General features: G+C 37.2%; 1 protein-coding gene across 2 annotated transcripts in view; it reads right to left on the minus strand.

Annotated features, from left to right (window-relative positions):
* Positions 1-416: 416 nt before the first annotated feature.
* sptb (spectrin, beta, erythrocytic) overlaps positions 417-19,498 on the minus strand; it is a 69,527-nt gene continuing 50,445 nt past the window's right edge. For both annotated transcript variants that reach the window (XM_069152701.1, XM_069152700.1), the window contains one exon: positions 417-1,931. In XM_069152701.1, the coding sequence (XP_069008802.1) occupies positions 1,740-1,931 (192 nt within the window). In that variant the 3' untranslated portion in view covers positions 417-1,739. The remainder of the gene's footprint in view (positions 1,932-19,498) is intronic.

The following is a 19,498-nucleotide window of genomic DNA, read 5'->3' on the forward strand; positions in this document are numbered from 1 at the left end:
CTTGTTTTCAGGATTAACACATTTTTGACTAGGGTTGCACTTTTTTGCAATTTTTTTTTTGTGCTTTTTTTCAGTTTTATTTCCAGTCAGCGCACGTCCTTTCAAATGCATTGCAATTTAAACAAAGCAAAAGTTTTGGCCTCACAATAAACAATTTACACATAAGCAATTACACAATTTGTACTCTCTTCAAATTTCACTTAAACCTTGCATCTAATCTGAAGTTACTTAAACAGTATTTTCATCATATGTCATTTCACTGCTGAAAACCAAGTAGTAAAACTCCGTGATCGAGAATTTCATGTCTCTAAAATATGCTAATTATCTTATCTTGTTGCCTTAAAATAAATGACCTGGTTGTGGTCTTGCTGAATATTTTAAAGTATTTTTGAATGGCTTTTGCAACTACACATGAATTTTTATGACTCACTATGAAAAGACTAACTCATTAATGACAAGCAGAGGCCGACATGCAGGTTCGGTGGTGTTGAGTTCATCCTTAATTCGGTCAGTCTGAGCTCATCGCAGACCTCCAAGAAAACGTGCCTTTTGTTTTCTTTATAGCAGTGCTCGTGCTTTTTTTTTTTTTTTTTTTTTTTTTTTGCATTTGTGTTTCACATTTGTTTACTTGTGTGTTTTGTGTCCGGACTTCACTGGGGAATCAGATTAATCCTGGTTAAACGGTTTGTTTGGCTTGTCACAAAAAGACTTGCTTTTTCCGAGCCACCTTTGTGAAACACCCCTCGGATGAATATAGCGGAAAGCGTTTCCACGCGTGTCACTACAAGCCAAAGTTGAAGACAAATAAGGCAGGTCAAGTTGGTCTTGCTCGAAAATTCAAGAATATCACAATAGCACCATGTCAAACGAACGTAAAACACATTTCATGCATCTGTAGATATGTATGCTGTATATTTCTATATGTTAATGAATAGATATGAAATTAAGAGTTTAACACACAAGTGTAGGATATATTTCAAGTTCACAGAAAATATACTGCCACAGTTCAGTTGAGAATGCACCCTGAATCGATTCAAAACCGACTGATTGTGGTGTCACGTGACTTGTCGTACGTCGTCAGTTACCAATTTGTATCAAACCCCTCACAGTGCATAGAGCATTTTGTTTGCATAACTGCAATTACACTCGGGAGTGTGCGGGCACTGTACAGCGCTGCACTACGGTTAACTCATCACCAAATCATTACGCAGCTTTTTAAAGATCATTAAATTCACTCTGGTTCTAGTAAGTAGCATTTAGCGCTCCAAATTCAAACGGCACAGTATTACAGTTCACAACCATTTTATAAGGCAGATTAATAAAAGTACTTTTCAGTACTCTTGAGTCACCCCATGTTCGCCTTACTATTGTACATAGCTATATCAAAGCATGCCTTACGAAAGCAAAGAACTGCAGCTAAATTAACAAAACAAAGTTTTACAAACATTCTTTGGTTGAGTGTGAAAGGAGCATTCCTGTGCTTTAATTTAATGCTTTGAATTTGGCATTTGTTAAAAAGAACACAGAAAAAAAAAAGTGGACCTTTGTTATTATACACTGGTTTAAATACAGGCAAAAAGTGATGGCTTTAACCTAAACTACAATATCTATGTTAATTCCCTCAAAATAATATACAAAATCTAGAGATAAAAAGCCTGCTCGGACTGAAATTACACAAATACTACTTTCTCTTTCCAGGTTACCAAGGCAACCCCCTCCCAAAGGCCTTCCCATCTCTTTTACTTCTTCTTGGCAAAGCGACTGAACTTCTTCTCCTTGTCTTTTTTGGCAGAGCTGTGCTCGGGGAGGACAGCTGAGGAGGAGGCAGGGGGCAGGCTGTGGGTTTTGGCCCCTGAGGGCCCCGCCGCCTCCTCCGCTGCCAGGGGCTGAACGGCCTTCTCCATGGCCTGGCTCCAACGCTGGAGCTCCTCCTGAAATTTAAACACAAAACACACAAGGGAAGTCCACCTTGAGAAGGGCAGTGTGTAATTTTGTCTGAGTCTTTTGCATAAATAAACCAGCGGAGGGGGGGGGGGGGGGGGGGCACGCTTTAAACAATGAAACTCAAAAGGAGGTTAAAACAGGGTGAAACAGACCAAGACATGTTACACTTTTTTTTTCCATATTTTGGACGTGCTATTGTATGAATTTTTTTTTTACATTTTGGACGACATGAATCAATTTATTTAGCGATTTCGGACAACATGCTATTGTTTGACTTTTTGATCATATTTCCGACATGACAAAAATGTGACTTTTTGATCATATTTCGGACAGAATGCTGTAGTATGACTTTTTGATCATGTTTTGCACAATATGCTATAGTTTGACTTTTTGATCATATTTGGGACGACATGCTATAGTATGACTTTTTGACCATATTTGGGACGACATGCTATAGTATTACTTTTTTGTCATATTTTAGACGACATGACATTTTTGTAATATTTTAGACGACATGCTATAGTATGACTTTTTGATCATATTTGGGACGACATGCTATAGTATGACTTTTTGATCATATTTGGGAGGACATGCTATAGTATGACTTTTTGACCATATTTGGGACGACATGCTATAGTATGACTTTTTGATCATATTTGGGAGGACATGCTATAGTATGACTTTTTGACCATATTTGGGACGACATGCTATAGTATGACTTTTTGATCATATTTGGGACGACATGCTATAGTATGACTTTTTGACCATATTTGGGACGACATGCTATAGTATGACTTTTTGACCATATTTGGGACGACATGCTATAGTATGACTTTTTGACCATATTTGGGACGACATGCTATAGTATGACTTTTTGATCATATTTGGGACGACATGCTATAGTATGACTTTTTGACCATATTTGGGACGACATGCTATAGTATGACTTTTTGACCATATTTGGGACGACATGCTATAGTATGACTTTTTGATGATATTTGGGAGGACATGCTATAGTATGACTTTTTGATCATATTTGGGAGGACATGCTATAGTATGACTTTTTGATCATATTTGGGACGACATGCTATAGTATGACTTTTTGATCATATTTGGGACGACACGCTATAGTATGACTTTTTGATCATATTTGGGACGACACGCTATAGTATGACTTTTTGACCATATTTGGGACGACATGCTATAGTATGACTTTTTGACCATATTTGGGACGACATGCTATAGTATTACTTTTTTGTCATATTTTAGACGACATGCTATAGTATGACATTTTTGTAATATTTTAGACGACATGCTATAGTATGACTTTTTGATCATATTTGGGACGACATGCTATAGTATGACTTTTTGACAATATTTGGGACGACATGCTATAGTATGACTTTTTGATCATATTTGGGACGACATGCTATAGTATGACTTTTTGACCATATTTGGGACGACATGCTATAGTATGACTATTTGGTCATTTTTGGGACGACATGCTATAGTATGACTTTTTGACCATATTTGGGACGACATGCTATAGTATGACTTTTTGACCATATTTGGGACGACATGCTATAGTATGACTTTTTGATGATATTTGGGAGGACATGCTATAGTATGACTTTTTGATCATATTTGGGAGGACATGCTATAGTATGACTTTTTGATCATATTTGGGACGACATGCTATAGTATGACTTTTTCACCATATTTGGGACGACATGCTATAGTATGACTTTTTGATGATATTTGGGAGGACATGCTATAGTATGACTTTTTGATCATATTTGGGACGACATGCTATAGTATGACTTTTTGATCATATTTCGGACGACACGCTATAGTATGACTTTTTGATCATATTTGGGACGACACGCTATAGTATGACTTTTTGACCATATTTGGGACGACATGCTATAGTATGACTTTTTGACCATATTTGGGACGACATGCTATAGTACGACTTTTTGACCATATTTGGGACGACATGCTACAATATGACTTTTTGACCATATTTTGGACGACATGCTATAGTATGACTTTTTGATCATATTTGGGACGACACGCTATAGTTTGACTTTTTGACCATATTTTGGACGACATGCTATAGTATGACTTTTTGATCATATTTGGGACGACACGCTATAGTTTGACTTTTTGATCATATTTGGGACGACACGCTATAGTATGACTTTTTGATCATATTTCGGACGACACGCTATAGTATGACTTTTTGATCATATTTCGGACGAAACGCTATAGTATGACTTTTTGACCATATTTGGGACGACACGCTATAGTATGACTTTTTGATCATATTTGGGACGACATGCTATCGTATGACTTTTTGACCATATTTGGGACGACATGCTATAGTATGACTTTTTGATGATATTTGGGAGGACATGCTATAGTATGACTTTTTGATGATATTTGGGAGGACATGCTATAGTATGACTTTTTGATGATATTTGGGAGGACATGCTATAGTATGACTTTTTGATCATATTTGGGACGACATGCTATAGTATGACTTTTTGATCATATTTCGGACGACACGCTATAGTATGACTTTTTGATCATATTTCGGACGACATGCTATAGTACGACTTTTTGACCATATTTGGGACGACATGCTATAGTATCACTTTTTGACAATATTTGGGACGACACGCTATAGTATGACTTTTTGATCATATTTGGGACGACATGCTATAGTATGACTTTTTGATCATATTTGGGACGACATGCTATAGTATGACTTTTTGACCATATTTGGGACGACATGCTATAGTATGACTTTTTGACCATATTTGGGACGACACGCTATAGTATGACTTTTTGATCATATTTGGGACGACATGCTATAGTATGACTTTTTGATCATATTTCGGACGACATGCTATAGTATGACTTTTTGACCATATTTGGGACGACATGCTATAGTATGACTTTTTGACCATGTTTGGGACGACATGCTTTAGTGTGACTTTTTGATCATATTTGGGACGACATACTATAGTATGACTTTTTGATCTTATTTGGGACGACATGCTATAGTATGACTTTTTGATCATAATTGTGACGACGTGCTATAGTATGACTTTTTGACCAGATTTGGGACGACATGCTATAGTATGACTTTTTGACCAAATTTGGGACGACATGCTATAGTATGACTTTTTGACCATATTTGGGACGACATGCTATAGTTTGACTTTTTGATCATAATTGTGACGACGTGCTATAGTATGACTTTTTGATCAGATTTGGGACGACATGCTATAGTATGACTTTTTGATCATATTTGGGACAACACGCTATAGTATGACTTTTTCATCATATTTTAGACGACATGCTATAAATATGACTTCCGTTTAAATTATTTTAGGCAACACAACAGTGCAGTTGTCAGCGTTGTCGTCTTACAGTCTAAAGGTCCGTGGTTCGATCCCCGCCTGGAACTTTCTATGTGGAATTTGCATGTTCCTGCATAGGTAATAAGTAAATTAAAATATGTCATCCATAATATGGATGACTATCTTATGCATGTTATCATGCATATAGTCCATGATGTAAAACAAACATCATGTAGTCGTAATTGTGACAAAGTCACACTCCAAGCAAGAACATGCAATCCTCCACAGACAGAGTTCCAAGCCCCTGATCGAACCGAGTACTTCCTGACTGTGAGATGACAACGCCAGCAACTGCAAAGTTGTGCTGCCTCTATTGCATGTTTGTCTGACTTATATAATTTATATGACTTTTAAACTTTTTTTTTAAGAAAGCACAGTGGTGAAGTGGTTAGTGTTGTTACCTCCCAGTCAGAAGGTTCCAGGTTCAATTCTTGCCCTTGACATGGATTTTTATCCAGGATGTTAATATCATCCTTTCCCGGCGAGTCTTGAACCTGGAACCTTCTGAATGGGAGGCAACAACATCAACCACTGCACCATCGATTGCTCTTCCTTAACATGTTTAAAAGTTATATAAGTCATATAAGTCAGACACGCATGCAATTGAGTTATCAAAACTGTTGAAGTTCCAAGCCAGTGTTGTCATCTCACAATCAGGAGCTTCTGGGTTCGATAGGGGGTCTGGAACTTCGTGTGGAGGATTGCATGTTCTTGCTTGAATGTAATGTTTTACATTATGGACAACATGCATAAGTTAGTCATCCTTATTATGGACAACAAACTTTACTTTCTGGTCATTGGTTTTGCAGGAATAAGGAATTCATGTTGAAAGTTATAGACGGGAATCGAACCCGGTACCTTCCAACGGAGAGACAACAACTCCGACAGCTGCACCACTGTGTTAGCTTCCATAACTTGAACGGAAGTCGTACTTATAGCATGTCTTCAGAAATTTGAAGGAAGTATATCTTGCTACAGTATGACTTTTTGATCATATTTTGGACGACATGCTATAGTATGACTTTTTGATCATATTTGGGACGACATGCTATAGTATGACTTTTTGACAATATTTGGGACGACATGCTATAGTATGACTTTTTGATCATATTTGGGACGACATGCTATAGTATGACTTTTTGATCATATTTGGGACGACATGCTATAGCATGACTTTTTGACCATATTTGGGACGACATGCTATAGTATTACTTTTTTGTAATATTTTAGACGACATGCTATAGTATGACTTTTTGATCATATTTGGGACGACATGCTATAGTATGACTTTTTGATCATATTTGGGACAACACGCTATAGTATGACTTTTTCATCATATTTTAGACGACATGCTATAAATATGACTTCCGTTTAAATTATTTTAGGCAACACAACAGTGCAGTTGTCAGCGTTGTCGTCTTACAGTCTAAAGGTCCGTGGTTCGATCCCCGCCTGGAACTTTCTATGTGGAATTTGCATGTTCCTGCATAGGTAATAAGTAAATTAAAATATGTCATCCATAATATGGATGACTATCTTATGCATGTTATCATGCATATAGTCCATGATGTAAAACAAACATCATGTAGTCGTAATTGTGACAAAGTCACACTCCAAGCAAGAACATGCAATCCTCCACAGACAGAGTTCCAAGCCCCTGATCGAACCGAGTACTTCCTGACTGTGAGATGACAACGCCAGCAACTGCAAAGTTGTGCTGCCTCTATTGCATGTTTGTCTGACTTATATAATTTATATGACTTTTAAACTTTTTTTTTAAGAAAGCACAGTGGTGAAGTGGTTAGTGTTGTTACCTCCCAGTCAGAAGGTTCCAGGTTCAATTCTTGCCCTTGACATGGATTTTTATCCAGGATGTTAATATCATCCTTTCCCGGCGAGTCTTGAACCTGGAACCTTCTGAATGGGAGGCAACAACATCAACCACTGCACCATCGATTGCTCTTCCTTAACATGTTTAAAAGTTATATAAGTCATATAAGTCAGACACGCATGCAATTGAGTTATCAAAACTGTTGAAGTTCCAAGCCAGTGTTGTCATCTCACAATCAGGAGCTTCTGGGTTCGATAGGGGGTCTGGAACTTCGTGTGGAGGATTGCATGTTCTTGCTTGAATGTAATGTTTTACATTATGGACAACATGCATAAGTTAGTCATCCTTATTATGGACAACAAACTTTACTTTCTGGTCATTGGTTTTGCAGGAATAAGGAATTCATGTTGAAAGTTATAGACGGGAATCGAACCCGGTACCTTCCAACGGAGAGACAACAACTCCGACAGCTGCACCACTGTGTTAGCTTCCATAACTTGAACGGAAGTCGTACTTATAGCATGTCTTCAGAAATTTGAAGGAAGTATATCTTGCTACAGTATGACTTTTTGATCATATTTTGGACGACATGCTATAGTATGACTTTTTGATCATATTTGGGACGACATGCTATAGTATGACTTTTTGACAATATTTGGGACGACATGCTATAGTATGACTTTTTGATCATATTTGGGACGACATGCTATAGTGTGACTTTTTGATCATATTTGGGACGACATGCTATAGCATGACTTTTTGACCATATTTGGGACGACATGCTATAGTATTACTTTTTTGTAATATTTTAGACGACATGCTATAGTATGACTTTTTTGTAATATTTTAGACGACATGCTATAGTATGACTTTTTGATCATATTTGGGACGACATGCTATAGTATGACTTTTTGACAATATTTGGGACGACATGCTATAGTATGACTTTTTGATCATATTTGGGACGACATGCTATAGTATGACTTTTTGACCATATTTGGGACGACATGCTATAGTATGACTATTTGGTCATTTTTGGGACGACATGCTATAGTATGACTTTTTGACCATATTTGGGACGACATGCTATAGTATGACTTTTTGACCATATTTGGGACGACATGCTATAGTATGACTTTTTGATGATATTTGGGAGGACATGCTATAGTATGACTTTTTGATCATATTTGGGAGGACATGCTATAGTATGACTTTTTGATCATATTTGGGACGACATGCTATAGTATGACTTTTTCACCATATTTGGGACGACATGCTATAGTATGACTTTTTGATGATATTTGGGAGGACATGCTATAGTATGACTTTTTGATCATATTTGGGACGACATGCTATAGTATGACTTTTTGATCATATTTCGGACGACACGCTATAGTATGACTTTTTGATCATATTTGGGACGACATGCTATAGTATGACTTTTTGACCATATTTGGGACGACATGCTATAGTACGACTTTTTGACCATATTTGGGACGACATGCTACAATATGACTTTTTGACCATATTTTGGACGACATGCTATAGTATGACTTTTTGATCATATTTGGGACGACACGCTATAGTTTGACTTTTTGACCATATTTTGGACGACATGCTATAGTATGACTTTTTGATCATATTTGGGACGACACGCTATAGTTTGACTTTTTGATCATATTTGGGACGACACGCTATAGTATGACTTTTTGATCATATTTCGGACGACACGCTATAGTATGACTTTTTGATCATATTTCGGACGAAACGCTATAGTATGACTTTTTGACCATATTTGGGACGACACGCTATAGTATGACTTTTTGATCATATTTGGGACGACATGCTATCGTATGACTTTTTGACCATATTTGGGACGACATGCTATAGTATGACTTTTTGATGATATTTGGGAGGACATGCTATAGTATGACTTTTTGATGATATTTGGGAGGACATGCTATAGTATGACTTTTTGATGATATTTGGGAGGACATGCTATAGTATGACTTTTTGATCATATTTGGGACGACATGCTATAGTATGACTTTTTGATCATATTTCGGACGACACGCTATAGTATGACTTTTTGATCATATTTCGGACGACATGCTATAGTACGACTTTTTGACCATATTTGGGACGACATGCTATAGTATCACTTTTTGACAATATTTGGGACGACACGCTATAGTATGACTTTTTGATCATATTTGGGACGACATGCTATAGTATGACTTTTTGATCATATTTGGGACGACATGCTATAGTATGACTTTTTGACCATATTTGGGACGACATGCTATAGTATGACTTTTTGACCATATTTGGGACGACACGCTATAGTATGACTTTTTGATCATATTTGGGACGACATGCTATAGTATGACTTTTTGATCATATTTCGGACGACATGCTATAGTATGACTTTTTGACCATATTTGGGACGACATGCTATAGTATGACTTTTTGACCATGTTTGGGACGACATGCTTTAGTGTGACTTTTTGATCATATTTGGGACGACATACTATAGTATGACTTTTTGATCTTATTTGGGACGACATGCTATAGTATGACTTTTTGATCATAATTGTGACGACGTGCTATAGTATGACTTTTTGACCAGATTTGGGACGACATGCTATAGTATGACTTTTTGACCAAATTTGGGACGACATGCTATAGTATGACTTTTTGACCATATTTGGGACGACATGCTATAGTTTGACTTTTTGATCATAATTGTGACGACGTGCTATAGTATGACTTTTTCATCATATTTTAGACGACATGCTATAAATATGACTTCCGTTTAAATTATTTTAGGCAACACAACAGTGCAGTTGTCAGCGTTGTCGTCTTACAGTCTAAAGGTCCGTGGTTCGATCCCCGCCTGGAACTTTCTATGTGGAATTTGCATGTTCCTGCATAGGTAATAAGTAAATTAAAATATGTCATCCATAATATGGATGACTATCTTATGCATGTTATCATGCATATAGTCCATGATGTAAAACAAACATCATGTAGTCGTAATTGTGACAAAGTCACACTCCAAGCAAGAACATGCAATCCTCCACAGACAGAGTTCCAAGCCCCTGATCGAACCGAGTACTTCCTGACTGTGAGATGACAACGCCAGCAACTGCAAAGTTGTGCTGCCTCTATTGCATGTTTGTCTGACTTATATAATTTATATGACTTTTAAACTTTTTTTTTAAGAAAGCACAGTGGTGAAGTGGTTAGTGTTGTTACCTCCCAGTCAGAAGGTTCCAGGTTCAATTCTTGCCCTTGACATGGATTTTTATCCAGGATGTTAATATCATCCTTTCCCGGCGAGTCTTGAACCTGGAACCTTCTGAATGGGAGGCAACAACATCAACCACTGCACCATCGATTGCTCTTCCTTAACATGTTTAAAAGTTATATAAGTCATATAAGTCAGACACGCATGCAATTGAGTTATCAAAACTGTTGAAGTTCCAAGCCAGTGTTGTCATCTCACAATCAGGAGCTTCTGGGTTCGATAGGGGGTCTGGAACTTCGTGTGGAGGATTGCATGTTCTTGCTTGAATGTAATGTTTTACATTATGGACAACATGCATAAGTTAGTCATCCTTATTATGGACAACAAACTTTACTTTCTGGTCATTGGTTTTGCAGGAATAAGGAATTCATGTTGAAAGTTATAGACGGGAATCGAACCCGGTACCTTCCAACGGAGAGACAACAACTCCGACAGCTGCACCACTGTGTTAGCTTCCATAACTTGAACGGAAGTCGTACTTATAGCATGTCTTCAGAAATTTGAAGGAAGTATATCTTGCTACAGTATGACTTTTTGATCATATTTTGGACGACATGCTATAGTATGACTTTTTGATCATATTTGGGACGACATGCTATAGTATGACTTTTTGACAATATTTGGGACGACATGCTATAGTATGACTTTTTGATCATATTTGGGACGACATGCTATAGTATGACTTTTTGATCATATTTGGGACGACATGCTATAGCATGACTTTTTGACCATATTTGGGACGACATGCTATAGTATTACTTTTTTGTAATATTTTAGACGACATGCTATAGTATGACTTTTTGATCATATTTGGGACGACATGCTATAGTATGACTTTTTGATCATATTTGGGACAACACGCTATAGTATGACTTTGTTCATCATATTTTAGACGACATGCTATAAATATGACTTCCGTTTAAATTATTTTAGGCAACACAACAGTGCAGTTGTCAGCGTTGTCGTCTTACAGTCTAAAGGTCCGTGGTTCGATCCCCGCCTGGAACTTTCTATGTGGAATTTGCATGTTCCTGCATAGGTAATAAGTAAATTAAAATATGTCATCCATAATATGGATGACTATCTTATGCATGTTATCATGCATATAGTCCATGATGTAAAACAAACATCATGTAGTCGTAATTGTGACAAAGTCACACTCCAAGCAAGAACATGCAATCCTCCACAGACAGAGTTCCAAGCCCCTGATCGAACCGAGTACTTCCTGACTGTGAGATGACAACGCCAGCAACTGCAAAGTTGTGCTGCCTCTATTGCATGTTTGTCTGACTTATATAATTTATATGACTTTTAAACTTTTTTTTTAAGAAAGCACAGTGGTGAAGTGGTTAGTGTTGTTACCTCCCAGTCAGAAGGTTCCAGGTTCAATTCTTGCCCTTGACATGGATTTTTATCCAGGATGTTAATATCATCCTTTCCCGGCGAGTCTTGAACCTGGAACCTTCTGAATGGGAGGCAACAACATCAACCACTGCACCATCGATTGCTCTTCCTTAACATGTTTAAAAGTTATATAAGTCATATAAGTCAGACACGCATGCAATTGAGTTATCAAAACTGTTGAAGTTCCAAGCCAGTGTTGTCATCTCACAATCAGGAGCTTCTGGGTTCGATAGGGGGTCTGGAACTTCGTGTGGAGGATTGCATGTTCTTGCTTGAATGTAATGTTTTACATTATGGACAACATGCATAAGTTAGTCATCCTTATTATGGACAACAAACTTTACTTTCTGGTCATTGGTTTTGCAGGAATAAGGAATTCATGTTGAAAGTTATAGACGGGAATCGAACCCGGTACCTTCCAACGGAGAGACAACAACTCCGACAGCTGCACCACTGTGTTAGCTTCCATAACTTGAACGGAAGTCGTACTTATAGCATGTCTTCAGAAATTTGAAGGAAGTATATCTTGCTACAGTATGACTTTTTGATCATATTTTGGACGACATGCTATAGTATGACTTTTTGATCATATTTGGGACGACATGCTATAGTATGACTTTTTGACAATATTTGGGACGACATGCTATAGTATGACTTTTTGATCATATTTGGGACGACATGCTATAGTGTGACTTTTTGATCATATTTGGGACGACATGCTATAGCATGACTTTTTGACCATATTTGGGACGACATGCTATAGTATTACTTTTTTGTAATATTTTAGACGACATGCTATAGTATGACTTTTTTGTAATATTTTAGACGACATGCTATAGTATGACTTTTTGATCATATTTGGGACGACATGCTATAGTATGACTTTTTGACAATATTTGGGACGACATGGGACGTATTTAGCATTTGCTATATTTTCAAATGTATAACTATCATTTTGATCAGATTTTTGTTATATTTTTTGGGGTGATGTGTTAAACTCGTTGATGTGTCTAGTTTTTCTAATTGCTGTATTGTGCTCCACATTGTCACATGAAAAGTATATTGATTATGTCGGTTAGTATTACTTGATTGCAAAATTTCAATAGTTTTTAATTGAATGCTGGGAAGGTTATATTTATTAACTTGACTTTTTGATCATATTTGGGACGACATGCTATAGTATGACTTTTTGACCATATTTGGGACGACATGCTATAGTATGACTTTTTGACCATATTTGGGACGACATGCTATAGTATGACTTTTTGATGATATTTGGGAGGACATGCTATAGTATGACTTTTTGATCATATTTGGGAGGACATGCTATAGTATGACTTTTTGATCATATTTGGGACGACATGCTATAGTATGACTTTTTCACCATATTTGGGACGACATGCTATAGTATGACTTTTTGATGATATTTGGGAGGACATGCTATAGTATGACTTTTTGATCATATTTGGGACGACATGCTATAGTATGACTTTTTGATCATATTTCGGACGACACGCTATAGTATGACTTTTTGATCATATTTGGGACGACATGCTATAGTATGACTTTTTGACCATATTTGGGACGACATGCTATAGTACGACTTTTTGACCATATTTGGGACGACATGCTACAATATGACTTTTTGACCATATTTTGGACGACATGCTATAGTATGACTTTTTGATCATATTTGGGACGACACGCTATAGTTTGACTTTTTGACCATATTTTGGACGACATGCTATAGTATGACTTTTTGATCATATTTGGGACGACACGCTATAGTTTGACTTTTTGATCATATTTGGGACGACACGCTATAGTATGACTTTTTGATCATATTTCGGACGACACGCTATAGTATGACTTTTTGATCATATTTCGGACGAAACGCTATAGTATGACTTTTTGACCATATTTGGGACGACACGCTATAGTATGACTTTTTGATCATATTTGGGACGACATGCTATCGTATGACTTTTTGACCATATTTGGGACGACATGCTATAGTATGACTTTTTGATGATATTTGGGAGGACATGCTATAGTATGACTTTTTGATGATATTTGGGAGGACATGCTATAGTATGACTTTTTGATGATATTTGGGAGGACATGCTATAGTATGACTTTTTGATCATATTTGGGACGACATGCTATAGTATGACTTTTTGATCATATTTCGGACGACACGCTATAGTATGACTTTTTGATCATATTTCGGACGACATGCTATAGTACGACTTTTTGACCATATTTGGGACGACATGCTATAGTATCACTTTTTGACAATATTTGGGACGACACGCTATAGTATGACTTTTTGATCATATTTGGGACGACATGCTATAGTATGACTTTTTGATCATATTTGGGACGACATGCTATAGTATGACTTTTTGACCATATTTGGGACGACATGCTATAGTATGACTTTTTGACCATATTTGGGACGACACGCTATAGTATGACTTTTTGATCATATTTGGGACGACATGCTATAGTATGACTTTTTGATCATATTTCGGACGACATGCTATAGTATGACTTTTTGACCATATTTGGGACGACATGCTATAGTATGACTTTTTGACCATGTTTGGGACGACATGCTTTAGTGTGACTTTTTGATCATATTTGGGACGACATACTATAGTATGACTTTTTGATCTTATTTGGGACGACATGCTATAGTATGACTTTTTGATCATAATTGTGACGACGTGCTATAGTATGACTTTTTGACCAGATTTGGGACGACATGCTATAGTATGACTTTTTGACCAAATTTGGGACGACATGCTATAGTATGACTTTTTGACCATATTTGGGACGACATGCTATAGTTTGACTTTTTGATCATAATTGTGACGACGTGCTATAGTATGACTTTTTCATCATATTTTAGACGACATGCTATAAATATGACTTCCGTTTAAATTATTTTAGGCAACACAACAGTGCAGTTGTCAGCGTTGTCGTCTTACAGTCTAAAGGTCCGTGGTTCGATCCCCGCCTGGAACTTTCTATGTGGAATTTGCATGTTCCTGCATAGGTAATAAGTAAATTAAAATATGTCATCCATAATATGGATGACTATCTTATGCATGTTATCATGCATATAGTCCATGATGTAAAACAAACATCATGTAGTCGTAATTGTGACAAAGTCACACTCCAAGCAAGAACATGCAATCCTCCACAGACAGAGTTCCAAGCCCCTGATCGAACCGAGTACTTCCTGACTGTGAGATGACAACGCCAGCAACTGCAAAGTTGTGCTGCCTCTATTGCATGTTTGTCTGACTTATATAATTTATATGACTTTTAAACTTTTTTTTTAAGAAAGCACAGTGGTGAAGTGGTTAGTGTTGTTACCTCCCAGTCAGAAGGTTCCAGGTTCAATTCTTGCCCTTGACATGGATTTTTATCCAGGATGTTAATATCATCCTTTCCCGGCGAGTCTTGAACCTGGAACCTTCTGAATGGGAGGCAACAACATCAACCACTGCACCATCGATTGCTCTTCCTTAACATGTTTAAAAGTTATATAAGTCATATAAGTCAGACACGCATGCAATTGAGTTATCAAAACTGTTGAAGTTCCAAGCCAGTGTTGTCATCTCACAATCAGGAGCTTCTGGGTTCGATAGGGGGTCTGGAACTTCGTGTGGAGGATTGCATGTTCTTGCTTGAATGTAATGTTTTACATTATGGACAACATGCATAAGTTAGTCATCCTTATTATGGACAACAAACTTTACTTTCTGGTCATTGGTTTTGCAGGAATAAGGAATTCATGTTGAAAGTTATAGACGGGAATCGAACCCGGTACCTTCCAACGGAGAGACAACAACTCCGACAGCTGCACCACTGTGTTAGCTTCCATAACTTGAACGGAAGTCGTACTTATAGCATGTCTTCAGAAATTTGAAGGAAGTATATCTTGCTACAGTATGACTTTTTGATCATATTTTGGACGACATGCTATAGTATGACTTTTTGATCATATTTGGGACGACATGCTATAGTATGACTTTTTGACAATATTTGGGACGACATGCTATAGTATGACTTTTTGATCATATTTGGGACGACATGCTATAGTATGACTTTTTGATCATATTTGGGACGACATGCTATAGCATGACTTTTTGACCATATTTGGGACGACATGCTATAGTATTACTTTTTTGTAATATTTTAGACGACATGCTATAGTATGACTTTTTGATCATATTTGGGACGACATGCTATAGTATGACTTTTTGATCATATTTGGGACAACACGCTATAGTATGACTTTTTCATCATATTTTAGACGACATGCTATAAATATGACTTCCGTTTAAATTATTTTAGGCAACACAACAGTGCAGTTGTCAGCGTTGTCGTCTTACAGTCTAAAGGTCCGTGGTTCGATCCCCGCCTGGAACTTTCTATGTGGAATTTGCATGTTCCTGCATAGGTAATAAGTAAATTAAAATATGTCATCCATAATATGGATGACTATCTTATGCATGTTATCATGCATATAGTCCATGATGTAAAACAAACATCATGTAGTCGTAATTGTGACAAAGTCACACTCCAAGCAAGAACATGCAATCCTCCACAGACAGAGTTCCAAGCCCCTGATCGAACCGAGTACTTCCTGACTGTGAGATGACAACGCCAGCAACTGCAAAGTTGTGCTGCCTCTATTGCATGTTTGTCTGACTTATATAATTTATATGACTTTTAAACTTTTTTTTTAAGAAAGCACAGTGGTGAAGTGGTTAGTGTTGTTACCTCCCAGTCAGAAGGTTCCAGGTTCAATTCTTGCCCTTGACATGGATTTTTATCCAGGATGTTAATATCATCCTTTCCCGGCGAGTCTTGAACCTGGAACCTTCTGAATGGGAGGCAACAACATCAACCACTGCACCATCGATTGCTCTTCCTTAACATGTTTAAAAGTTATATAAGTCATATAAGTCAGACACGCATGCAATTGAGTTATCAAAACTGTTGAAGTTCCAAGCCAGTGTTGTCATCTCACAATCAGGAGCTTCTGGGTTCGATAGGGGGTCTGGAACTTCGTGTGGAGGATTGCATGTTCTTGCTTGAATGTAATGTTTTACATTATGGACAACATGCATAAGTTAGTCATCCTTATTATGGACAACAAACTTTACTTTCTGGTCATTGGTTTTGCAGGAATAAGGAATTCATGTTGAAAGTTATAGACGGGAATCGAACCCGGTACCTTCCAACGGAGAGACAACAACTCCGACAGCTGCACCACTGTGTTAGCTTCCATAACTTGAACGGAAGTCGTACTTATAGCATGTCTTCAGAAATTTGAAGGAAGTATATCTTGCTACAGTATGACTTTTTGATCATATTTTGGACGACATGCTATAGTATGACTTTTTGATCATATTTGGGACGACATGCTATAGTATGACTTTTTGACAATATTTGGGACGACATGCTATAGTATGACTTTTTGATCATATTTGGGACGACATGCTATAGTGTGACTTTTTGATCATATTTGGGACGACATGCTATAGCATGACTTTTTGACCATATTTGGGACGACATGCTATAGTATTACTTTTTTGTAATATTTTAGACGACATGCTATAGTATGACTTTTTGATCATATTTGGGACGACATGCTATAGTATGACTTTTTGACCATATTTGGGACGACATGCTATAGCATGACTTTTTGATCATATTTGGGACGACATGCTATAGTATGACTTTTTGATCATATTTGGGACGACATGCTATAGTATGACTTTTTGATCATATTTGGGACGACATGCTATAGTATGACTTTTTGATCATATTTGGGACGACATGCTATAGTATGACTTTTTGATCATATTTCGGACCACATGCTATAGTATGACTTTTTGACCATATTTGGGACGACATGCTATAGTATGACTTTTTTACCATATTTGGGACGACATGCTATAGTATGACTTTTTGATCATATATGGGACGACACGCTATAGTTTGACTTTTTGATCATATTTGGGACGACATGCTATAGTATGACTTTTTGATCATATTTCGGACCACATGCTATAGTATGACTTTTTGACCATATTTGGGACGACATGCTATAGTATGACTTTTTTACCATATTTGGGACGACATGCTATAGTATGACTTTTTGACAATATTTGGGACGACACGCTATAGTATGACTTTTTGATCATATTTCGGACGACATATGACTTTTTGATCATATTTGGGACGACATGCTATAGTATGACTTTTTGACCGTATTTTGGACGACATGCTATAGTATGACTTTTTGACCATATTTTGGACGACATCCTATAGTATGACTTTTTGATCATATTTGGGACGACATGCTATAGTATGACTTTTTGATCATATTTGGGACGACATGCTATAGTATGACTTTTTGATCAGATTTTAGACGACATGCTATAAATATGACTTCCGTTTAAATTATTTTAGGCAACACAACAGTGCAGTTGTCAGCGTTGTCGTCTTACAGTCTAAAGGTCCGTGGTTCGATCCCCGCCTGGAACTTTCTATGTGGAATTTGCATGTTCCTGCATAGGTAATAAGTAAATTAAAATATGTCATCCATAATATGGATAACTATCTTATGCATGTTATCATGCATATAGTCCATGATGTAAAACAAACATCATGTAGTCGTAATTGTGACAAAGTCACACTCCAAGCAAGAACATGCAATCCTCCACAGACAGAGTTCCAAGCCCCTGATCGAACCGAGTACTTCCTGACTGTGAGATGACAACGCCAGCAACTGCAAAGTTGTGCTGCCTCTATTGCATGTTTGTCTGACTTATATAATTTATATGACTTTTAAACTTTTTTTTTAAGAAAGCACAGTGGTGAAGTGGTTAGTGTTGTTACCTCCCAGTCAGAAGGTTCCAGGTTCAATTCTTGCCCTTGACATGGATTTTTATCCAGGATGTTAATATCATCCTTTCCCGGCGAGTCTTGAACCTGGAACCTTCTGAATGGGAGGCAACAACATCAACCACTGCACCATCGATTGCTCTTCCTTAACATGTTTAAAAGTTATATAAGTCATATAAGTCAGACACGCATGCAATTGAGTTATCAAAACTGTTGAAGTTCCAAGCCAGTGTTGTCATCTCACAATCAGGAGCTTCTGGGTTCGATAGGGGGTCTGGAACTTCGTGTGGAGGATTGCATGTTCTTGCTTGAATGTAATGTTTTACATTATGGACAACATGCATAAGTTAGTCATCCTTATTATGGACAACAAACTTTACTTTCTGGTCATTGGTTTTGCAGGAATAAGGAATTCATGTTGAAAGTTATAGACGGGAATCGAACCCGGTACCTTCCAACGGAGAGACAACAACTCCGACAGCTGCACCACTGTGTTAGCTTCCATAACTTGAACGGAAGTCGTACTTATAGCATGTCTTCAGAAATTTGAAGGAAGTATATCTTGCTACAGTATGACTTTTTGATCATATTTGGGACGACATGCTATAGTATGACTTTTTGACAATATTTGGGACGACATGCTATAGTATG

This window comes from Embiotoca jacksoni, unplaced genomic scaffold (genome assembly GCF_022577435.1).
Source record: "Embiotoca jacksoni isolate LCO1_2020_lvr unplaced genomic scaffold, fEmbJac1.0.p SCAF_18, whole genome shotgun sequence".
In the NCBI taxonomy this organism is placed as follows: domain Eukaryota; kingdom Metazoa; phylum Chordata; class Actinopteri; family Embiotocidae; genus Embiotoca; species Embiotoca jacksoni.